This window comes from Protopterus annectens, chromosome 2.part0, assembly GCF_019279795.1.
Source record: "Protopterus annectens isolate FY-2018-M chromosome 2.part0, PAN1.0, whole genome shotgun sequence".
Classification (NCBI taxonomy): domain Eukaryota; kingdom Metazoa; phylum Chordata; order Ceratodontiformes; family Protopteridae; genus Protopterus; species Protopterus annectens.
In genome coordinates, this window is record NC_056728.1 from 1305043713 (window position 1) to 1305069532 (window position 25820).

The following is a 25820-nucleotide window of genomic DNA, read 5'->3' on the forward strand; positions in this document are numbered from 1 at the left end:
TTCAGCCTTATTGCCAAACAGATGGTCATGTTGCAAAGGAGCATCCAACAGTTTTGCTTTAACATGATCAGGCAGAGATTGCTCTTTAAGCCAAGCATGCCTTCTAAGCACAGACCCAGTAACAGCAGCCCTGCAAGAGGCCTCTAAAGAATCAAAACCACATTGCAAAGTATGTTTTCCAACTTGTTCAGCTGAATGCAATAAATCATGTAATTTTTTATTTTCCACACTCAGAAATCAACATAATTTTCTGTTTAAGCAGTCCCATGATATACTGTTGATATTTTAGCATATGGAATTGACAGTTTAAAGCCTTGATTGCCAAGGTTGCAGAAGTATAAACCTTTTTACCCCATCTATCCAGTGCCCTGGAGTCTCTATCAGAAGGGGTTGGATTTTTAGCAGTAGAAGCCTTAATGCCCTTGGGCCCCTGAGAAATGGTTTCAGGGTCTGCAACAAGATTTTTGAAAAGGAATTTGGGGGACTCAGGAACCCTGTAATATCTGTCTGGTTTACTAGGGGCGGAGGCAAGGAATCAGGGGCCATACTGGATTTCGAAAACACATCATCAACAATGTCTAGTACAGGAGGTATAGCCAAAGGCCTATGCTGAGGAAGAAGAAGGAAATCCCTAAGCCTCTTTTTGGATTCAGATAAATCCTGACATTCCCAGTGGAAATGCTCCCTTAAGGTATGTAAAGTTTCCCCAAAAGAAAAATCCTCAGGGGGAGAAGCAGAGGGAATGGAATCCTCTGCATCAGAGTCCTCATAAGTAGGTATGGACAAATCCAGGTCATTAGAAGAGTCAGAAGAAACAGAGTCCTGTTCAGAAGATTCAAAGTCAAGTTCAGCCCTAAGCTTCTTAGAAGGGGATGGTTGACTACCCCTGATTAGAGTAATTAAATCTTCAGCCATTTTCATCATCTGTTTTTTAGGCATAGGGGCCTGAACATGTGGTGTGGGCGTCAGTTTTTTAGACATATATCGAGATTTAGGCCTTAGTATTGAAGGTGGAGTTGGTTTAATATGCAAGTCTGTAGGCCTGAATACACCCTCAGAAGCCGGTGCCTGCACAGCGGCTCCGGACCCATCCAAGGTAGAGACATTCACAGGTTCCATAGGTAAAGCATCTCGCGGCATACTGGACTCTGAATGTGTCTCAGTAGAGGCCTGCGAATCTGAAGTAGCGGGTATCAGGGGCTGCGAAAGCACCTCACTGAGTACAGGCAAACTGGCAACTGGCTTAGGAGAAGTGTTGTCGGCAGTTTTGGACCTCAACAGCCTGTCTCTGTCTTTTTCTTTGCGTTTTTCGGTATTCTGGTAGTCGGATGGCTAACCGACGTCATTTCTGGATAATTAAACCGTGAACCGAAATATTTAAAAGCAAAAATGTACCGATGATGGATAGTGTCCTGATTAAATAAAGCACAAAACTGACAGCAAGGTACATCGTGGTCAGGGCCTAGGCAAGGAATACAGTACAAATGGAAATCCTTATGAGATATTTGCTTCCCACAAGTAATATAATTATTAACTTTTACTGACATCGGTAAGGAGCAAGAAAAAGTTTCCCCAATGGAGTACTTAGCTTTTAGTTGAAGACTTTGGTTCCGAAACTCGAAAACGAAAATTTCAGGAGTCGGCTGACCGGAACTTGCGAACTGCTTCTGCTTCGGGCACCGCGCGGCAAGAAAGACTGATGTAATGGCATCAACTGCATGTTTTATACCCCTGATGACCTGACGTCATGGAAGAAGGGACAGAAACCAACGCAGGATCCAAGACTTTGTTAATCAGGCCGGCTGACAGCAACCTGCCAGCAGATTACCCAAATGTAATGACTGCAACAGTGAAACATGAAGAACATCTGGGTATGTCTTGGTTTTGGATCTGAAACAGTCGGATACGACTTTTTGAAAGTTTTGCTGTTGGATCCAAAGAAGGAGCTGAAATTGATGACGAAGTAGAAGGGTGTTCTGGGGATCTCTTGTATGTATCCTTGGCTACAGTGTCGTTCTTGTCTTGTTTCTTGGTGGGGGGGGGTTGAGCCCCAGCAACAGTACAAGAATGCTTAGAAGGGATAAGACACACAAGTATCAGCTTTAAGGCTCGTGAGTGAAGACTTTACAGATTTCACAGTCAACATCCAGGTGTTTAGGACCTTGACAATATACACACTCTGTATGGGCATCTGCACTGGGAATCTTGTACCCACACACCACACATTTTATGAAACTGGATGGATTGTCTGACATATTGGAAGGTTATGGCAAAAGAAACAAACGACAATTCTTTATTTGGCATAGGGGCCTGAACATGTGGTGTGGGCGTCAGTTTTTTTAGACATATATCGAGATTTAGGCCTTAGTATTGAAGGTGGAGTTGGTTTAATATGCAAGTCTGTAGGCCTGAATACACCCTCAGAAGCCGGTGCTAAAGGATATATACTAAAGGATAGTAAAGATGCCCCTGCCCCCTTTTTTAAGGAGTATGAAAAAAGAGAGAGGGGGGGGGAATAAAAGAAAGAATGACCGATGATGGTAACAGAGGTACTACAAATGATACAAGACGAAAGGACTACCAGCAGTGGTACTAAACAGTACTCAAGGAGTATGAGAAAAAGGGACAAATATATTAAACTAGAATGGGACAGGAAGAAAGAGAAATAACTATCAAGAAAACGGAGAAAAGAAGGCTAAACTTACTGAAATCTAAAGGTTTGGGGGAAAAAAAACAACAAAAATAGTACCCAAAGCTTGAGAGCTCTCCATCTATGTCTGTTCACAATGGTGATAAATTAGATCTGAGAAATGTTAGGTTGGTGGGGCACTATGGGTAAAGGGAGCAGCTCGAGAGTTCAAGCATTCTTCGATTTGGAAGAAGTGGTCGAGTCGGATCCGAACCCAACTGTGGAGGAATGAATGAATGAAAATGACATCAGATTAAAAGTTATGTTTTCACCATAATGATAGATCCATGTTGTTTTCTTTTGGTATGGTTCAACCTTTTGGTTATCGGATCTCACCGATTCAACCTTGGTGCTTTTAGAGGCTGTGCATCTAGGGCTCTGACTCCTCTCTTAATTTGGAAGGGGGAAAGATGGAGGGATGTTGAACTGGATGAAAAGAATTATGTATTACTTGCTAAACAGATAAGTGAACTGTTCCTCAGGCCCTTTTTACACATAAGCCAAGCCAGATGGTGAATAAAATAAATCAATCAATACAAAGAAAGTATCAGACTGAAAAAAATAACAGTATACATGGCTTAAGAATAACATGAATATGAAATTTGGCTCAAGGATAGGGAAATTAATTTAGATAATATTCAAAAATATGTAACACTCTAAGTGTAATGGTAACACAGTATTACTTCGTGTTCTTCATATTACTTCAGATTAGCCATTACATCAAGCACTTATATTTGCAATCAACAGACAGGTGCTCTTTTCATTATTACTCAATATTCAGACTGTGTTTGTTCCTGATGTAGGTATATTTCACCCAGAAATTTTAATAAATTTTAAGCTTCATGATCATAGTCTTGCTGGATTTATCCCATTGTTGGTGGTAATACTCAATAATAATATCAGAATGAAAATGTATCATACAGTTGACCATAAATTTAAAAAAAGTTTGGAATTAATACTGGGCTATGATTTATATATGCAACAGAGTGCAGCTTAAGACAAGAAGACAAAAACAAAAAAATAAGTTATGTTTTTACCATAACACTCCATCTGTGTTGTCGATCTTCATTCATTCTTGACTGATGGGATCGGTTCCAAACCCTCGGAACCGACTTGGCAGTTATACAAACTTGCGCCAGCCAAAACCTCGCAAGCTAAGGCTCTACCCATTACCTCAGATCAAGTCTGCCTACCATTAAGAAAATATGGAAGCTCTGTTTGAGCAACAACCCTATAAAACCCCAGGACTAGTTTCAAACGTCCAGGAGTCTCTAGGAGGGGGGAGGAGGGTGGGATGTCAAGAATGAATTAAGATTGACAACACAGATGGAATGTTATGGTAAAAATGTAGCTTCTTTATCTGATGTTGTCAATCTTCATTTATTCTTGACTGATGGGACAGAGTCCCCAGCTACTTTAGATCCTGGGCAGCCCTAAGGAAGGATATTCCTGAGCACCACACAGCCAAAGGATGCTCTTCCCCCGGAGAACATGTCTAATTTGTAATAAGTGATAAAGATATGAGGGTTAGCCCAAGTTACAGCTGTGCATATGTCTTCCATAGAAGCTCTGGAATGGAAAACTGCTGAAGTGGAAACAGATCTCATAATCTCATAGAATGAGCTGCAACTTTTTGTTGGTAATTTGAGGTTATTTTGGTTGCATATAAAGGTAATGTAGTCTCTTAACCATTTTGACAAGGTGACCTTTGAAAACAGTTTCCCTAATCTGGTGCCTGGAAAAGATAGAAAAAGCTGGCCTGATTTTCTAGAGGCTTTTGTTCTGTCTAAGTAGAAATGTAACTGCCTGTGGATGTCCAACATATGCAGTCACTACTCTCCTTTGTTTGAAAAATTTGGAAAGAAAACTGGTAAGTCTATAGTATGGCTAATATTGGACTCTGATACCACTTTAGGAAGGAAGGAGGAATTGGTTCTGAGTGATACTCTCTCTCTGTGGAAGATGATGTAGGGATGATTCACGCATAAAGCCTGTAACTCTGAAATTCTCCTAGCAGATGTGATAGTTACTAGGAAGAGGGTCTTCCAAGGTAAAAACTTGAGGTCACAAGTGTCTGCTGACTCAAAAGGCTGACGAACTAGGCACTGCAAGACTAAGGTTAAATTCCAAGGCACTATTGGATCTTTGAAAGGTGGCTTCAAATGTTGAGCGCTTTTAAGAAAAATTCTGCAAGGATGGTGGGACATTAAAGAGTGGTCGTCGAAACTGTGATGAAAATTCGAGATGGCAGCTAAATGAACTCTAATGGTAAAGGTTGAGGCTCCCAACTGAAATAAGTTGGCTAAGTATTCCAAGACATTATCTACTGGAGCCGAGAAAGGATCAAAACTGTTTGCATCCGACCAAATAGAGAATATTTTCCATTTGTCAAGGTAAATTTTTCTGGTGGACAGTTTATGAGAAGCCAGAAGTATCTTATGCACCGGGGAGGACAAATTGTTCTGCCTGGCAATCAATGGAAGTGGAGAAACCAAGCCGTCAGCTTGAGATGTTGAAGGTTGGGATGCACCAAGCCCTGAGGGTAACATAATAAGTCCGAAGTTGGATCAAGAGTCCATGGGCGGTGAACCACATGAGGCCAGAGAAAGGGAAACCAGACTTGATGGGGCCAGTAAGGAGCAATGAGAATCACTTTGCTTCTCAACCATTGGGCTTTCCTTAGAAATTTGGGAATTAGAGGAACTGGTGAAAAGGTATACATAAGTCCCGGGGGCCAATCATGAATAAGTGCATCTCTTGGGGACTCCCTGAAGGGGGGACTAAGGCAAAGTAGCTGTTGCATTTGTGGTTAATAGAAGAAGTGAACAGGTCACAGCAAGACCGACCCTATCGATAAAAAATTTTCATCACTATGTTGGGATTGAGAGACCACTCATGAGGTAGAAAGAAACACCTGCTTAGTTTGTCCACAATCACGTTAGAGTTCCCCAGAATATACGTTGCTATAAAAAAGCAGTTGGAGGCAATTGTCCATTGCCAAACTCTTGGGGCTTCCCGATACAGTGGGTAGGATCTGGTTCCCCCCCTGTTTGTTGATGTAACAGACTACTGACATGTTGTCTGATTGGATAGTAATTGTAGAAAATAAAAGGCATATGGGCTGGAGGATAAAATCACACTGAAGTTTATTACAAAAATAAATAATTTGATTAGTAAACGCTTTCGAGGCAACCCTCTTCATCAGACCTTAGTACAAAAATGAAAAGGCAAATGAGGTTTAAATAAAACCAACAACCAATAAAAACATCTTAAAAATCAGTGTGGCAACCCTCTTTTTTTTTCAAAAGAGGTTTTAAAGAAACGGCACTGTTAAGACCAGGTGACAAATAAGCTTTAAAATCCACAATCCATCTCAATTCAACATATTCAGTCTCATTGCTAACATTCACTGCTAGGCCCTTAGACCAACTGGGCTGATACTTAGGCGCTGAAAGAATTTTTTCCAGTCTCCGGGGAATTGGCTCTGTGATGTCAGGAGCCTTCCACTCCTGCTGTACGATCACTTTGATTAGTTCGTCAGCAGGCAGGGTCTCCCAAGAAGTAGATGGCTGGGCACAAAAAGCTTGCAAGAAAACAGATTCCTTGGAGGATGGGTTTGATGATTTCCAATCACCCCTCTGTTTTAATATTTTCAGGATGGGTCCAAAGAAGATCTTCAGGGGGTGACCGTGGGGACACTTCCCCTTCATCTTAATCTGTATCCTCAGTGACTGATTCTTATGGAGAATCCAAGTGCTTCCTCTTGCACAATCTCTTACAGGGTGGCTCCTCAGGGGGAAGATCTGAGGAGGACTCTGAAGAGAGGGGGCCCTGCACTTGGGTATCTTGCTGCTCTTGTGCCCACTGTCCCAATGTAACAGATTGTGGCAGCTGCAAACTAGAGGGAACAAAAATATGGCACTCCGATGGGGATGGTGTCAACTGGGAGCCTGCTGAGGCTAGAGCTCTCTCCATAACCTGGAAGGCAGGCTTGCCCGAAGAGGGATGGGAGCCTGGAACCGAGAAAGACAACCTCAGAACTGGGGTCACACCCTGCTCCAACTAGCCACCCCCCAGAGCAGGAGATGAGAGAGGACTTGAAACTGCTGAGGAACCGAGAGCCGTAGACAGCGTCATAGAAAAAATGGGAGCCTATCCATGGATCCCGGAACTGGCAGCCAACTCTCAGTCCTGTGGTTGCGACAGTTCCGATGGAGCAAAAGATCACAGAGTAGGTTCCGGTACTGAGGTGAGATCCACTGTCGGTACCGAAGCAGTTGGCACCAGGAGCATCGAAGTGATGGGCTCCAAGCCCTGGAGAGAGGTTGAAGGAGGAATATATGTAGGAGTCCTGGGAGAGTAAGCCTTGGCTCCGGGAGGGAGGGAGGGCCGAGAAGGTGGAGGGAGGATTCTGGCTGCCAAGAGCTGATCCACTAATCTAACTACATCCATTTCTGATAGACTCCTGGAAGATGGAGGGATCAACGTCCCAGAAGGAGATTCAAGTCTTTCCATGAAGGAACTCAGCTGTTGATCCAAGAAGGGGTCTATTGAAGGGGAATATCTAGTCTTGGGGTACTTATAATATCAACCTTTGGCACCATAGTCTGTTGGATAGAGGGTGAGGATGGAACCAAAATAGTAGACGTTACAATTATTGGTGCTGGGGAGGTCATCGGCACCGAAAACATGGTTGCTACCGAAGATGGTTGGGTACTTTCAATGGAAGACTGCACACTAGCAGATTTTGTTGGTTTCAGGGCCGGAGCAGAAGTCAATGATATCTTAGGAACTTTAGCCTTCAGTTCCAAAGAAGGTGTTGAACCTGAGATTTTTGAGTATTGCAGTCATGTACCTGGGGTAAAGATGGTACAGAATGGCTCTGTTTTTTAGTGTCAGGTTTTAGAGATTTTGAAGTCTCCGCCTCAGAAAGAGCTTCACCAAATGGACATTTTAATAATCCTTTAAGTATCAATTTCTTACGTCTCTCTGCAAGAGTTCAAGCACTGAAAGCCTTACAGAATTCACGAGGAGGTTGAATTTCTAGTTGAGGGACACCCAAACAATAAACGCAAGAAAGATGCCCATCTGAACTGGGCATCTTTCTGCCACAATCTTTACACTGCTTAAACCTCAAGGTTCCTTTCTGCTTCTCTAACATGCTGTCCAGTCAAATAATGGCATGACCACACACACACTCACTCGTAAAGTACAAAGCAGAAGGAAAGAGATAAAGGTTTTTTTTTTTAAATACCAACTATGGTAAATAAAGAATTACCCAGATGGGTAAAGAAGAAGAAGAAGAAAAAGTCAGGAAAAGGATACCAACAATGGTCTCAAAGAGTTACCAATGGTAAACAGGAAGGAGAGGCTAATACCAACAATGGTAAGGAGAGATACCCTGAGGTAAATACAATTGAAGAAAGTTATCAATAGAGTTACTCGCACACAAAAAGGAGACTAAACAATAGTAACTATTATAGACTATAAGTGAAAAGTAGAATAACAGACACATACAAAAAGATTTTTGAGCACTTAGCTGAGAGCAATTGCTGATGCGCCCAATTTTCTACTCGGCAAATGAGATCTGAGGTAATGGGAAGAGAGGCATTCTGGGTAGAGCTTTAGCTCAAGAGTTTTTGGCTGGCGTGAGCTTTATATAACGGCTGAGTCAGTTCTGAAGACCAAACCCATCAGTCATGAATGAATGAAGACTGACAACATCAGATCATCATTTTAATGAACTAGCAGGCCAAAGCCTCATGGAATTTTCAACACTAACCTGTGGAATATCTGCACAAGTTATCTAAAGTATGAATCTGGGGAATGAAATTTAAGTAGTAAATTATTCTGTATTTGTTGAAATTATGACACTGATGTTTTGTCTTCAACTTTATGATTTCCTTAAGGTTGCTATACATTTGGCTACTCTTTTTCTTGAACATTTTATTCTTTTATTCATCATCTTGTTTTTGTATTAAACAATACTGATTCAAATTTTCAGTATAATTGTACCACTTATTTTACATAAACACCGATTTAAGGCTGACTATTGAAATGTTGGCACTCTAAAATGCTTAGTGCTAAAAACAAAAAAGACTAAAATATCAGAGAATCTTGAATTGTTCTTCTCCTTAAAACCTCTTTTTGTACAGGGGGCAAGCCCCCCCCCTGCATCCTCCATGGGAGGGATGCCCCCAACATCCACTCAGACTTATGTATGCCAACTTGGAGACTGCCACACTTCAGAGAAAAGGGAATATTAAGAAGAAATGGCATCTCAGACTTGGTACATATTTTGGCCACTCAGTCTCAGTGGTTTTGGGACTTGCTGTAGCAGGTCCCTACATTTCAAATGGCTACCCTAATTTAATGTGATTATATGAAATAAGTATGTTTCCTGCTGCTCAGCAGAGTACATTGACCAGCAATTAATTATGCTAAAACTGATGACAGCTTTCTTTTTTTTTTGTTCATTTTGTATTTCAGCTAATGTTGCACTTCAGGGCTCATCCAGGTTTCTTTTTACACCTCATCTGCCCATTTCAAAAAATCCCCTTTAGCTGCCATCCTTGAAATCCAGAATGCAGATGTGCATTAATGTCAGGGTGAAACAAGGAATATTATCTTCCACTGTGTAAAATTTGGTTGTATCTTGAAGTGTTGCATATGTCTTGGTGCAGTCTCGAACTGTTGTTGTTTCACTGCGTCAGCTGTTGCCTTCTTGCAGATTTTTTTTATCTTTTTACTACTGACTTTGAAATTGGGCAACTTGCAGTAAACAGAACAAGTGATTGTTAATTTTTATTGCAACATTTCTCAGAGACTGTTTATTTTGTGATGCATCACTGTAGTTTACACAGGTGTTGGTGGTACAGACTTGATTGATATCTCAATGGGGCTGTCAATTAAGTCTTTAAGAAGGTTAAAGTATAAAAAATTGAAACTCTGATATTGGGCATTACTGACTTAATGTCAGTGAAAGATGGCTCACATCTAGCAAGGGGCTGTCCGCCCCCTCTATATACAGTTTTAAGTGCCTTGCATTCCTATTGCAGGGGTGTGGGGCTTGTAAGCCCCCCTCCCAAAATGGGATGTTACACCATTTTTAACAATACTGATTCAAACTTTCAGTGTAATAATAACATAATTCACACAAACATTCACTTGTTAAAAAAATAAGTGGTATGACATAACATGGACCCACATCACAACAGGGGTGGTACTTGCTACTGTACATCCTGGTCAGTCTTAATATAAACAATCACTCATTCCTCTTTCATTCATGATTCTGTATGACTGGACCTCGGTGTGACTGGCTGGCTCAAGAAAATGGGTATTTCCTGGTCTGTGTGGTAATGTGAATGGACCTCTGTGTTTGGTTGGGTGTGGTACAGTTGCCCATCACAATGTTAACAGTACTGCAACTAAAACCCACTCTGCCTGTCTGCCATTTGCGATTCATACATTAGACTGTTTGTGTACAATGCCACTAATACACTGAAGGACATGAACCATGTAAAAGGAATTCAAGAAGGTATGTTAGTGTAATGTGGGATGAGCTCTGTCAGGGGGATCCCAGAAAATTTGACGGGGACTCCCAATTTGCCTAACAGTGGCCTTGGATGAAGACGATGATAAGGAAACAAAATCCAATTTCACCTGAAGGACACACCAGTGTAGTAGCCAGTATAAGACAACCACAGAAAGGGGAGAAGGCCTAACTCCATGAATCAGGAGAAGCACAAAGTAGCCTGCTGATGTTCTCTTCGGTGGAAAAGGCAACCACCTGTGATAAGATGGACAGATAGAGGTGATGTGATTGCCTGAACAGCTTTCAAAGTCATATACCTAACTTCACTACTGGCACCCCAGAGCCTCTAAAGAGAGTAATGAACTCATGAGTTTCCACATAAGCAACTGGTGGTGCTTCCACTTCAGGGACAGGCCACAGCAAATGGAGGGAGGATACATATCAAGACTGTACAAAACCTGCTGTACCTGCCTTCTGTTTGCTTCTCTACATGCTTACTATATTATATAGACTGGTAGAAGCAGAAGTAAAATCTGTATGAATTCTCTAAGTCCCAGCTCTTAATTATATGGCATGCATCTTTCTCTAAGTTTCTTTAATACCAAGTAATTCTCTAAGGTCTTATATCATTTCCTGTAGGTGGCTTTACTGAAAGCACAGTGAATGGAGGAACACAGTTTTGTGGCTGGGCCCAAAACAAATAAGGCACATGTATTTACTGGAAGGGGTGATTTCTTTACCACAGAGACACGATTGAACAGGTACCTTGTAAATGCTCAACCAATCATGCCCGAGTTATATATACCCTTCCAAAAAATAAAAAAATAAAATAAAATAAAATAAAAAACTGACGAATATTTTTGGAAAGCATGGCTAGGCTTAAAAAGCCCACTAGGAATGACAGCATGGTAAGCCCCTATGATACTTTGAAAAGTGCACAAAGTTAGCCAACTCATGACTGTTTTTCAAAGTTAGCCAACTCATGACTGTTTTTCAAACTCTATCCAGCTTTAGGAAAGAACTGTATGGACAAAGGAGGGACTGGCTGTCTGTGGCTATACTGACTGATAATGATGCAGTAGGCTAGATACATGAAATGAAAAAAAAGAGACTGCTGACCTTGCACTAACACATGGCAGTTGAAGTCCTGTTAAGTACTGATTCATGCCGCAAATGTCCTAGTACTACATCCAATCAATTAGTACACTGAAATCCCACTTACTCTAAAGAAACTTCAACATTTACAGCCATACTAAGCATTTAAGACTTACATTTCTGTGCATGTATTAATTCCCGTAGCTGCTGGTTTACAAGTACATTTAGTTTATCTTCTGCTAGGAATCCACGAGAAAGGTCCTGAAGTAAGGTAGGATCTGCAAAAATAAAACACGAGTACATAATTCTAAGCATATTTATTTATTTTATTTATTTATTTAACATTTGTTAACCAGGAAAGTCCGGCTTGGAACAAAGCCAATTTTCAGCGGAGGCCCGGGGAGAAATGCTTCAGATGCATGTCTTTGAATATAGTATAATATAATAGTATAACATAGTACTACAAACATAAATAAACATGTAGCAAACATACTGCATAAGAGGAAAGGTTATCTTCTGAACGGCTCGCACATTTACATAGACCAAAAATGAGTGCTGTGCATATCCTGAAAACTTTCAAGTATCATGTGTTGTACTACAGTCTCAGTCCACTATGTTGTAAATAATTTTCTACTAGTACCTAAAACACAACTGCCTGTTTCATATTTGTTTCAGCATGTTTTGTTAAAATTACTTTACCTTATGGTGTGTAGGGTATGATTAATTTGTACTTTTATTGTAAAAATGGCTGAAGTTTTATCATTTCCATACCAAAGCAGCATAACCTCATTTTTTATTACTGCTCCTACTTTGAGGTGGTGTTATCTTGGAGTGAGAAAAACAAAGTAAGGGAGTGTACAAAGTGCAGGTGGGCTTTTCTCTGCACAAAAAAACACTTGGTATTTGTAATGCATGTCATTTATGTTTGTTTTTGTGTATTTCTTATACTTCTACATTCAGCAGTCCATGAATCCGCAATGTTCTGTGGGAAAGCCAATGCAACCTATTACTCACAGTGTGATAAATCATTTAAAACAGTAGGTGCAACTTTACCTCATCAGCTGTGCTAAATAATTTTAAAATATCAGACACAGTCTTACCTTATCGGCTGATCGATGAAGAAGATGATCTTTGATGGGTCCCATCTTGGGTTCATCTGCATTTTTTTTTTCTAAATTCCTTTTGTTTCCATGCCTGGTGACTATCAAGCCTCCTCAAAATGCATCAAATCCATCTGCTCTCTGAGATAACTTGAGGGAGCCATCATCCAAGTAACTATGGAAGTTGCTTGCAGCCTCCTCTTGCCTGTAATTGCTTTCGCTAAGATATCTCCCATCACTAATTTAAGAGTCTCCAAACTCATGTCTCTGGTTTTGGTCATTTCATTGCTGTGGAAGCCTCCACCTATACAGTGGTGACTGGTCAATCAGAATCACTGCTTCCTCCAGGATGGGCAAACTAATGCCAGAAGCTCTCTCTCTCTCCCATTCTTCCCTGTCTGCCTCCTCCAGCACGTTAGCAGTTACTTAAACTCATATCATCTTAGCTGTAGTCAGGACTTTATCCATCTATGCCACAGAGGCATGCTCTCTTCTCTTATTTTCTCCACCAAAGTTTATCACAAAACTTACGACCCACAACAGGGGAAGTCCATGTTTCTGTTCCTACATACCCCAAGATGTGACATATCTCATATGTAAGTGTAACTGAGCCCCCCCCCCCCAGCATCACAGCCTGCCAGTTCATCTTCTTGTCACAATCAACCATATTTCTGCAAATCAAGAAAAAAGTAAATATTTGTCACCTACACTGCAAACAACTAATATTCAAATACAAACCGACTCAATTTACAGGGGAACTCCAACACAGGAGGTGGCTTGTGACCATGCACAAGGGAATGAAAGGACTGCATACATGACCCGTCAGTGAGGACCTTTTTTGTAGATTAATTGAAATGGTAAGAATTTATGTGTTATATCTAACAACTGGTTTAAATCATGCCCTTTAGAAGCCATCAAGGGTAAACAAGAATAAGTTCTGATCTTTTTTCCACTGAAATTTATCATGAGACGTGGTACCAGGGGAACACATAGAAGAACCTTCTCTGTAAAGGGAGAGAAAATACACTTACCACTACATCTCATCTGCTCTACTGCTTAGCTCAAAAGATCAGGAGATAAGATCAGCCTCCAGAGTTTCCCAATTCTTGAAGACTCAGAACAGGCACAACTTCAGAATCCTCCACTCCAAGGGAGTGATGGAAGAGTAATTTAAAGACATTGCCAACTCATTCACTTCATCCAGAATGTCACTGCTAGTGGTGTCCCTATCTAATGAGGACTGCCTCCCTCCATAGACAATATGATCTGACCTTCTGCTTGTTTTTTTTTTTTTGTTTAACACAAAATGAACTGATTTTCTGTCCATATGACAACAGTCTCCAAAAGCAGGTTTGTTTCCAAGGCCTTCAAGGCTAAAATAACTGCTGTTACCTACATGCACCATGTTAAACTCTAGGTGATTTTCCCAACATGCATGCAGGAAAAACAGCTGTCATCAGAAGCTATGACAGGTTCTTGTAGAAAGGGTATACCCACCAAACCTATGCAAAGATAAATGGGGACTGCCCTCTACTCTAATGCTCAGCAAAAGGTGTCTGATGCCCGAAGGAGACCCATGAGTGAAGATGATTCTTCAGCCAGTGACACCCAGAGTCCATTGCAACACACATACATTCTCAGATGTAAGAATGGTAGAAGGAAGACTGTGTTAGCCATCAAGACTAGAAAGCACAGAAGAATTTGGTCATTGACACTGTGCTGCAATGAGAACCATCCAAGGTCAGAAACAACTGACAATACAGTGTGTTCAGCTCCACACATAATGGTGATCACATAAAAAGTCAGAATGAACTTTCCTCATTTTAGGTACCCCTCCCCCTGGGACTACAGTATTGGGACTGCCCACTGGAGTGATAGTAAGTCATCCACATACAAGTACAACACTTCTGCCACACAGATCAATCATTTGATAAAGATTATGAGTGCTGAAGAAAGTCTAGATGGAAGCACTTTATTTTAATTCATTACATCTGAGTGATGCCTCCAGGTGCATATGCAGTTACCTCCTACTGCTCCTCTAGGTGTCAAATATTACTTATTCACATTGCATTAATAATTCCAAAATCATGCTACATACAAGGTATCAGAATATTTTATTGTGAAGTTTAGTTGATGGCAAACACAACTGTATTGATATCTGACCTCTGTCAATGAGTATTTGTTAGAATTGTAAGGTGATAACTTAATTTTTAAAGGCTTAGGCCACACCCACTAGGAGTTAAAGGTACACACACAAAAGAGTTGTACTGGAGGGAATGAACATTTTGGAAATATAGAGTATATTTTAGTGCATTTATTAAAACTGTATTTGCCTTAATATTGCTACAACTCAAGTGCTCTAGGCTGCACTGCATTTGAATTGTTTTAGTGTGTTTTAGCTGCTTTTCTGTATATATAGACTTTTCAGTATATGTAAGTGGAAGTAATTCAAACCAACAGTAAACCTGAGGAGTTATTTTATCTGACCCTTCCTCCAAATATTGATAAGCCAAAAAGTAATTTATCATGCCCAGCAACATCATTTAGGCACTCTAATTAAGCAAGGGCATGACCCCACAGAAGCAGACCATCTGTAACTGAATGAAAAGATGAACTGGTTGATGTGGTTAATGTTTAGAAGTTATCCATCACCTTCAGGAACAGGAAGAAGTGGGAGTAAAATCCTTACCGCTGTTCAGAAGACAGTACAGCCTCTATGGTCTATTTGAGCAGCAGAGTCTGGGTCTTGCTCAACAGCTCTTCTGTGATGAACTCGTCCACACAAGCAGTTCATAGTTTAGGTAAATCTACTGATGAGATATTCCTCAGCAACAAAGGAAATATATTAATGAAGACAACCAAAACATACGCTGGAAGTTCTACATAAATGGGAAGGAAGTGAATGATAATTGATGTTTAGTTCTTTTGCTCTGGAATATTAACAGAATGCTGCTCGGCAGGAAAAAAGAGAGAGCAGTACTATGTGCACTAGAGTGTTCAAAGGTGCTGGAGGCACTCAGGGAGGTTGCTGGATTACAGGGTACACAACAATGCAAACTATGTGCTCATGATAGCAAATGGTAGTGGAAGTGATTAGGGAGGGCTATAGATTAAAGAAAGTAAATCAGTGCATGCTGTGTATTCAGTGCATGCTGTATACTTCAGTGCTGGAACTGCTCAGAGGGGGAGGGGAGGTACTTAGTGTAAACATAAACAAGAAAAAAGGTGCAACTATCTCTTGTTGGATGTAATGTGGAAGGTCTGTCTGGACCACTGTTGATAGCAGTAGTAAGCAGTAATCAGCAACATAGCTTAATTACCCATTCCACTGTAGTAGTGCTTATTTCCATCACATTTACCTTTCCTATTATGTGACAGATATTGCAACACTAAGGAGGAGTGGTAACAGATCCTTAATGGGCATTGCCAATGTCAGTACAGCCCATCTGTGCTTGCATGAGCAATTACACTGCTGCCATGCTGGCAGTGGCTCTATAAAGGTGATATGTCTGACATGATAAGAAACCTGGTCAGCTCTGACAGGATGCAAAGAAGTGCGTGTTGTATGTGTTCACATACTTATGAGTGTGTATGTACATACACAGCCAGACAGAAAGACACACACACGCACACACACACACGCACACACACACACACACACACACACACACACACACACACACACACACACACACACACACACACACACACACACACACAACTATGTACTGGGAAGGCCAACCCACTTAGTTTCTTTCCTTCTGTTCCTCCTTTCTCCCTTTCTTACAAAAAAAAAAAAGTTTTAACTTGCTAATTTGGTAGAGTTTTAATTGCATTTACTGTTTAGGGCTACACACGCAAGTGAGTTAGCCTTTTCTGTGTTTATTTACTGTATTATTGCATTGTTTAGCCTGTTTTAACCAAAACAAAAAAAAATACCATCTTGTTTGCTCATTTCCCGCCTTTCCTAGCTAGTATAGTCCAGATCCCAGGCTTTGCTGGTTTCAGGACTTTATTTTCTGTGTTCAGAGCTATCCAGACCTTGCTGTGGTAGAGGGAAGTCCTACTGCTTAGCAGTGGGAGTGATGAGCATTATACTGCCTATCTAACACTAAAGGAGTAGTTTCCAGCTCTGAAATTGTAATTTTATTAGCCATTTTGGGCTGATTTCTATCCCTTTCAACTTTCTGGCTTAAAAACGCGTGTGTTTGCGCATTTTTTGCATCGTGCAGCACAGCGGGGCTACAGTTAAACTATTCCAAGTGCCAGAAAATCTGCTCTTCAAATTTTCCCTTAGAACTAGCTGGTTTCTCAGTAGTAGCACTAAAATCTGAACCACTGTGACTAGCACTTGCTCTAGAACCTGCTGGAAAGCACTAGGAAGCCTTAAACTGATACAAGCACTCAACTCTCCTTGTTAATAAGGAGAAATTAATTGTAGGCACTAAATGGCCTATAACTGCAAAGTACCTTGCAAAGGTAAGGGAAAACAGCTCTTGTACTTTACAAAAAAGCACCTAAACAGGCGTGTCCAAGGGTCAGCTTCCGGTGTATTCTCCTGTCCACCTGGTGAATCTGGACATACTGGGGCAATGCAGCAACTGCCTCATGTACACAGACAACCCTCTCCTCCTACCACCCAACACTACAACCTGTGAGAGATGCACTTACATAGCCAAACTTGAAGCACAGCTCTCTCCAGCCAAGATTGTGCTAGACAGTCAAGAGGAGAAGGTTAACACCTGCATTACACCTCAAGCAACACATAGCCCGTCAAAACCCACACCATCGACACCCACACATAGCAACACTAAACCCACATATGCGTAGGCCCTTAACATTAACCTGCCCAAGCAACAAGGACCTCTGAAGCTGAAATGCAAACAAACACCAGTCACAACCAAAGTGACACATAACTCACAACACCAGTGTGCCATCCAACAACAGCCCCTAAGGCAAGACAATGTACCCAACACTTTAGTCATAGATGACTCTATAGTCAGGCACACTGATGTCCCACTCACTGGGCTGAGCAAGGAGTAAATTACAGTCAGCTGCCTGTTGGGTGCCAGGATCTGCCACATAACGCATGCACTCAAGTCACTCCACAAGTACAAATACAACTCTGTCATTGTCCATGTTGGAGTGAATGACTTGAGACGTACCTCCATGGACTACATGAAAAGAGACATGGAAGAGCTCTCAGATCATGTGGCCCAGGCAGGTATGACCCTAGCCCTGAGTAGCATCCTGCCTTCACCGAGAATGATACCACAGTATAAGGACAAAATGATTGACTTCAACAATTGGCTACGCTTCTGGTGTCATTCAAAGGGGATCGAGTATCTGACTGCCTGGGACGACATGATCGACAAACCACAATGCTTTGCCAGAGATGGTCTGCACTTGTCACCCCTGGGATTCAGGTTACTGGCTAAAGCTCTTGCTACCCCTATAGTGCCTTTTTTACGTAAGGTTCAAAGGACAAAACCACCACCGTAACAGATACAAGCATGCAAAATCTGAAGGTAATGCTACTCAATGCTAAGAAGTCTAAACCTCAAAATGCACTCTCTCGAGGCACTCCTAAAAATGGAGAACATCGATATCTGTGCAGTAACTGAGACCTGGTTCAAGACTCCAGAGAGCACCCCTGCAATACCAGGCTACAACTCTTACCACACTTTTCGGCCACCAAACCAAGATCGAAACACTAAAGGTGGAGGAGTGTCCATATTCACCAAGGATATTCATACCTCCAGGCTAGCTGCCCAACACAATGCATCTGAAATTCTCCAAGTGCAACTAACACTAGGTAAGACTGCAATCCAAACTGTAGCTTGCTACAGATCCCCCACCATGCCCCAAGATTCTCACTACATCTTTCTAAACATACTGGAAAATATTAAGATACAACCAAACATCCTAATACTGGGTGATTTCAACTACCCTGCCATTAACTGGGAAAACTACTCGGGTACCAACACCTTTTCCTAACGGTTCTTGGAATTCATAAATTCCAGTGACCTGGATCAACTAATCCATTGTCCCACCAGGGGCTCCAAAATCCTAGACCTGGTCATTACCAACATGGGAGATAGATGCTCCACACCAGTGGTCATCCCCTCATTGGTCAGGTCTGACCATAAACAAATCACCCTTGACATCCACATCACCCCCCCCCCCCCAGTAAGGAAACCTCTGTAAAAAACTTCTCCAAAGCCAACTTCATGCTACTTAAGTCAGAAGTGACAAACTTCATGGCACCCATGCAGACGGGAGCTGAAAGTTCGACTGCTGAATCCTACACTAAGGCACTGTACGAGCACATCCACTCATGCATGAATCGTGCCATCCCAAATAGAACCAATACGCTCTCCTCCAAAAAAAGGAAGCCAATCTGGTGGTCCCCTGCCATAAACAAACTATACAACAGAATGAAGAAACTGTTGCCGAAAACAGGAACATCCCAGGATGCAAAAACTCCCTTACCAGCCTCAGTAAGAAGCTGAGATCCCTCATAAAATCCTCCAAAGCTAGTTACGAAAATAAAATTGCCAAAGATTCCAAAGATAACCGCAAGACATTCTATAGTTATGTCAAGAATCTAAATGGCAATGCTCAGATCTGCTCTGAGCTACAACAGAATGGCATTAAATATACTCATCCCAAGGATATAGCCAATATCCTGGCAGATTGATTTAGTGCCAACTTCACCCCCCCTCATCCCCTAAAGGGCCCATCTCAATACCAAAAGATTGCCAAATTCTGGTAATCATGGCCACACAGGTAGAAACCGCACTCTCCAAAGCTGAGAATACAGCATCCATGGGACCATCCTTACTGGTATATAAACCCTGTGTCTGGTAAAGGTTGTGCTTGTACTTATCAGGTTGTGGATGGTAATTCATTACTGAAACTAAGCAGAAATTCCTTAAGATTCCAAGAGCAGATTTCATTGAATTGCACGTTTGTAACGCTTATAATTGTGCTATACAGTTAATCTACTACATTTTGCACTGTTATAAAGCTTTTTTTACTGTTTCACTGCATTTATGTACTGTTTTATACTGTTTTAACTATATTTTTCATTGCTAGATACTGTTTCATTACTCTAATTGCATGTTTACTGAATTACTTAACTGTAAACTGCTTTTTCATACTGACAGTTGTATTTTCTGTTTGTGAGTGCTCTATCTGTGCTTTTCTGTGCATTTTTGATTTTTTTTAGGTTTCTGTGTTCTAGTCTAGTCTGTTTGCAGTTAAAAGCATTCTCTAGAGACTGCTTGCTCCTTGATCTGTTTAAAACTTTCATTTAGTGACTACAGCTAGTATCTGTAATAGTTTCCCACCTCTCCTCCCTATTGTTGTGGTGTTCTTATACTTGGTGGCTTTGCAGCTGCCCACCCATACTGTATATTTGATCTGTGACACTCCTCCCAGTCTAGTGTCATTAGTTCATTCAATCTAATAGAGAACATTTGTGAAGGCCAAACCACTCAGATTCTTAACCTTGAATTAGCTTCTGTTCCAGCTTTCTCCATTTCCACTTTACTGAAATAAAATTCTAAGCTTGTTTCCCCCTTTCCTGTAACAAGTGTAGTCCAGCTTAAACTAGTCCTGGCGCCATAAAGTCTGCTCTTCAAATTTTCCCTTGCAGCTAGCCAGCTTTTTAGTTTTAGCACTCAAATCTGTTTCTTTGAGCTCAGCCCTTGTTCAGAACTTGTTGTAAGCACTAAATAAGCTACAAAATTCGACAGCACTCAACTTTCCTCACTTGTCTAGAGGAAAACAGTTTTTCGTATTTAATAAATAAGGATCTATCCAGGCATGTCTAAAGATCAGCTCCCAGTGTTTTCTCCTGTCTACCTGATGAATCTGGGCATCTTGAGGCAATGCAGCAATTGCCTCATGCACAGAGACAACCCTCTCCTCCTACCACCCAACACTACAACCTGTGAGAGATGCACTTATATTCCCAAACTGGAAGCAAATCTCTCTTCACCAAAGACTGGACTAGACAGTCAAGAGGAGAAGGTAAACACTTGCACCACACCACACTCATCACATAGTCCCTCAAAACCTACACCACCAAAACACACACATAGAATCACAAAACACATGCCTACATTCGCGGAGGCTCTCAATAAAAATCTGCCCAAACAACCGGGACGTCCAAAGCAGAAATGTAAGCAACCTCCACCCCCCAACACAACCCAAATGACACATAGCCCACAAACTCCGTGTGCCTCTCAACTACAGCCCATAAGGCATAACACACCCAACACTCTAGTCATAGGTGACTCTATAGTCAGGCACACTGATGTTCCACTCACCAGGCTACACAAGGAAAAAGTTACTGCCTGTCGGGTGCCAGGATCCGCCACATAACGCACGCACTCAGGCCACTCCACAACAAGTACAAATATGACTCTGTCATTGTCCATGTTGGTGTGAATGACCTGAGACGTACCTCCCTGGACTACATGAAAAGAGACATGGAGGAGCTCTCCGATCTTGTAGCCCAGGCAGGTATGACCCTAGCCCTGAGTAGCATCCTGCCATCACCCAGAATGATACCACAGTACAAGGACAAAATGATTGACTTCAACAATTGACTAAGCTTCTGGTGTCATTCTAAGGGAATCCAGTATCTGTCTGCCTGGGATGACATGATCGACAGACCATGATGCTTTTCCAGAGATGGCCTGCACCTGTCGCTCTTGGGATTCCGGATACTGCCAAAGGCTCTTACCATTCCTATAATGCCTTTTTAGGCAAGGTTCAAATGACAAATTCACCACCGTAACAGGTACAAGCAAGCAAAATCTGAGGCTAATGCTACTCAATGCTAGAAGTCTAAACCTCAAAATGCACTCACTTGAGGCACTCCTTAAAATAGAGAACATTGACATCTGTGCAGTGAGAGAGACCTGGTTCATACCACACCTTTCGGCCACCTAACCTGGACTGAAACACTAAAGGCGGTGGCGTGTCCATATTCATTAAAGATATCCACACCTCCAAGCTAGATGCTCAGCATAATGCATCCGAGATTATCCAAGTTCAACTAACTCTGGGCAAGACTGCAATCCAGAATGTAGATTGCTACAGACCCCCCAGCATGCCCCAGGATTCTCATTCCTCTTTTCTTGATACACTGGAAAATATTAGGGTACAACCCAACACCCTAATAATGGGTGATTTCAACTACCCCACTATTAACTTGGAAAACTACTCATGTACCAACTTTTTTGCTCAACGTTTTCTGGAATTCATAAATTCCAGTGCCTTGGATCAACTTATCCACACCCCCACCAGGGGCAGCAATATCCTAGACCTGGTCATCACCAACATGGGCGACCGGTGTTCCACACCAGAGGTCAATTCCTCGTTGGTCAGATCTGACCACAAGCTAATCACCCTAGACATCCACATCCCACTCCCACCCCCCATTAGGGAAACAACCATAAAAAATTTCTCCAAAGCCAACTTCATGCTTCTTAAGACAGAAGTGGCAAACTTCACGACACCCATGCAGATGGACAATAGAGATACGACTGCTGAATCCTACACAGATGCACATTATAAGCACTAACACTAGTGCATGGATCGTGCTATCCCTAACACAACCAAGATGCTATCCTCCAAAAAAAGTAAGCCAATCTGGTGGTCTTCTGTCATAAACAAACTCTACAACAGAAGAAAGAAACTGTTGCAAAAAAAGAGCAAAATCCCATGATTGGAGGAACTCCCTGGTCAGCCTCAGTAAGAAGATGAGATACCTCATAAAATCCTCCAAAGCTAGTTATGAAAACAAAATTGCCACTGATTCTAAAGACAACCACAAAGCATTCTATAGCTATGTCACGAATCTCTATGGCAACACTCAGATCTGCTCTGAGCTACAGCACAATGGCACTAAATATACAGAACCAACTGATATTGCCAACATCCTGTCAGATAGGTTCAGTGCTAACTTTACCCCCCTGTCACCCCCGAAAGGGCCCATCACTATACCGGAAGAATGCAAAGTTCCTGTAATCATGGCTACACAGGTAAAAACCTCACTCTCCAAAGCCAAGAACACAGCATCCAGGGACCTGACAACATCCCAAGCTGCCTTTTACATGAACTACAGAATGAAATGGCACCCCACCTAAGTGCGATGTTCAGTTATAGCCTCACCTCAGGCTTTGTGCCAGTTGAATAGTGCACAGCGACAGTTATCCCACTCCACAAAGGGGGAGCCATGACAGACCCCGGGAACTACCACTCAATTAGCCTGATGAGCCTGGTCTGCAAGGCCATGGAACATATCATCATGAACTCATAAACAAAGACATTGGTGATCTCCAAACTCTGGACCCCACACAGTTCGGGTTTGTAAAAGGCAGATCATGTCTCCTAAACCTGACAGACTTCTTTGAAGCAGTCACCAAAGCCATAGATGAGGGTAAGGTGGTTCACACAGCCTATCTAGATCTTGCCAAGGCTTTCAATGCCATCCCCCACTCTGGAATTATAGATGAACTCACTAAACTAGGTACAAATCCCTATGTCACAAGATGGGTTGCCAACTGGCTCATGGACAAAACCCACACTGTGAAAGTAGCAGACTCCAAATCAGACTTCAGACCAGTGACAAGTGGAGTACCACAGGGTTCAGTCCTGGGTGCTCTCCTGTTTGGTATCTACTTCTCTGAAGTACAGGCTAACACAGAAGGTCTTTGGCTAACAAAGTTTCCAGATGACTGCAAACTAGGAGCCATAATCGAAACTCCTAACGATGTGAACATCCTACAAAAGGGCCTAACTGAGACCGATGCCTGGTGTCAAAGCCATGGCCTGAAGCTCAATGCCAAAAAGTGCATTGTCACCCCCTTTGGTAAAAACTCTGTACCCATGAACTACCACATAGGTGGTAGTCTACTTAACACCAAAAGTGTGATAAGAGACCTTGGGACACAGGTGGACAGTAGTCTCTCCTTTGATAATCACATTGCCACAGTGGTCAGGAAATCCTTCTACGTTGCACACCTCATCACAAAAGGTTTCTCATCCAGAAAAAAAGATGTCATTGTTCCCCTCTACTCATCACTCATTAGACCCATTATAGAGTACAATGCCCCTTTTGGTATGTACCTCACAAGACATCTACAACAACTGGAAAGGCCACAGAAATACCTTACAAAGAGGATTACTGGCCTCAAACAGATGCCCTAAGCAGACCGTCTCAAAAAATTCCAGCTTTACTCCATCGCATATCGCCTACTCAGAGGTGATCTCTGCCTAACATACAAAGCTATGTCAAACCCAGAGATGTTGCACATGCTCCACTTAAAGAAATCCCAATCCCTCCGAGCTACACGCCGTAGGGACCTAAACCTTGTCACCACAATAAACAGAACATGCTGGAGGGATAGATTCCTGTCCCAGAGACTTCCCATACTCTGGAACAGACTACCTGTCTATGTCAAACAGAGCTCCTCATTAGCACTCTTCAAGAAAAATATTGATTATTGGATGGGAAATAGGAAATTCACCCTGGAGATCACTTCTGTGGCTCTGCTCGACGGGCACAGGAAAATAATTTTCTTGGGTGGCGAAAGCTAAGGTACCTTTTTGGCTAGGCTTATACAGGCCCTAGGGCCAATAGCCTAGTACCTACCTATGAACCTATGAACAAAAGGGCCTTACAGAAACAGATGCTTGATGCCAGAGCCATGGGCTCAAGCTTAATGCCAAGAAATGTATAGTTATCCCCTTTGGGAAAAAAACATGTACCCATGAATTACCACACTAAACTCCGAAAGTGTGATGAGAGACTTGGGGACACAGGTGGACAGTGGTCTCACCTTCGATAACCACATCGCCACAACAGTCAGGAAATACTTCTATGTGGCACACCTCATCCCTAAGAGCTTTTCATCCAGATAAAAGGAGGTCATTGTCCCACTGTACTCATCCCTCATTAGACCCATTATAGAATACAATGCCCCATTTGGTATGCACCTCGCAAGACATCTTCAACAGCTGGAAAAGCCGCAGAAATACCTCACTAAAAGAATCAGAGGCCTAAAGCAGATGCCCTATGCTGACTGTCTAAAAAAACTCCAGCTATACTCTGTGGCATATCGTCTACTCAGAGCCGATCTCTGCTTAACATACAAGGCCATGTCAAAACCTGAGCTGTTGGACATGCTCCACTTAAAGAAATCCCAATCCCTCAGTGCCACATGCTCCAGGGATCTAAACCTTGTCATCGCAATGAACAAAACATGCTGGAGGGATAGGTTCCTGACCCAGAGACTCCCCATACTCTGGAATAGACTGCCCATACATGTCAAGAAAAGCACCTCCTTGGCCCTGTTCAAAAGGAACATTGACGATTTGATGGGAGATAGGAAATTTACCCTGGGGATCACATCATTTGTCCTGCTAGACAGGGGTCCAGGGAAATAAATATTGTGGTAAGAAATATCCAGGGAATTGTTATGGCTAGGCTTGTATAAGCCCTAGGGCTGATATCCTAGAACCAACCTATGAACCTATGAAAGGCCTTAAACAGACTTTGAGAGAAAGATTCCCAACTAGGCATCTGTGGAGGCTCAGAGTGCTTGTTTTTGTGTTTCCTTTTCAAGGGGGGTGTAGGAGCAGTCAGAAGAGAAGCGGACGTTGGCATAGCATGAATAGGAGGAGAAGGGGCTTCCGAAAATGCGAGCCATGGTTCCCCTCCACCATCACACTCTGATGGCTGAATTACCTCAGTGGACGTACCTTCGGTATCCCGCACCCCGGCTTCCATTAAGGTTCCAGGGCCTGCTTTGGTAACCGTCGTCTGAACGGTCTCTGGGTCTTCAATCGTCTCTAGAGCCTGCTCGGACACCTGAGGTGCAGCCTGGGATTCGGGCCTAACTTTTTTTCACCTTCCTCTGAGGCGGCTCGTCGGATGGGCCTAGTCCTCCCTCCATGCTTAATGCTAAGCATCGGAGTCTTTGGTTCTCAAGATACAGATTCAAAGCCGCTAATCGGCTACGTAGAGTCTTGGGGATGTACGACTTACAAATTGAACATGATGTATTGTCGTGGGCCTCGCCTAGACAAAAAAACACTTATTGTGTGTGTCCTTGTGAGGAATTTGTCTCCCACAAGCACACTTCCCTTTCCTAGCTGACATGTAAGTCTAAACATTAAGCAAAATAAGAAGACCCACCGGGCACTTATCTGTAATGGTCAAAAGCGGTCGTCTGGTCTTTAAAGATCTGGAATTCAGTCGTCTGAAGAAACATGATGCAGAAGTGGAACTGGCAAACAGGTGTCCGATGATCACTGTGGCAGAAAAATTCTGGTGAGGGTACTTGCAGATGTCACTTTTATACCTAACGGTTTATGGCCCTGG

General features: G+C 42.3%; 1 protein-coding gene across 1 annotated transcript in view; it reads right to left on the minus strand.

Annotated features, from left to right (window-relative positions):
- Window positions 1–25820, minus strand: part of NSUN7 (NOP2/Sun RNA methyltransferase family member 7) — a 1092683-nt gene that overhangs the window by 258719 nt on the left and 808144 nt on the right. The window contains exon 9 of the mRNA XM_044061490.1: window positions 11495–11596. Coding sequence (XP_043917425.1) covers window positions 11495–11596 — 102 coding nt within the window. The remainder of the gene's footprint in view (window positions 1–11494; window positions 11597–25820) is intronic.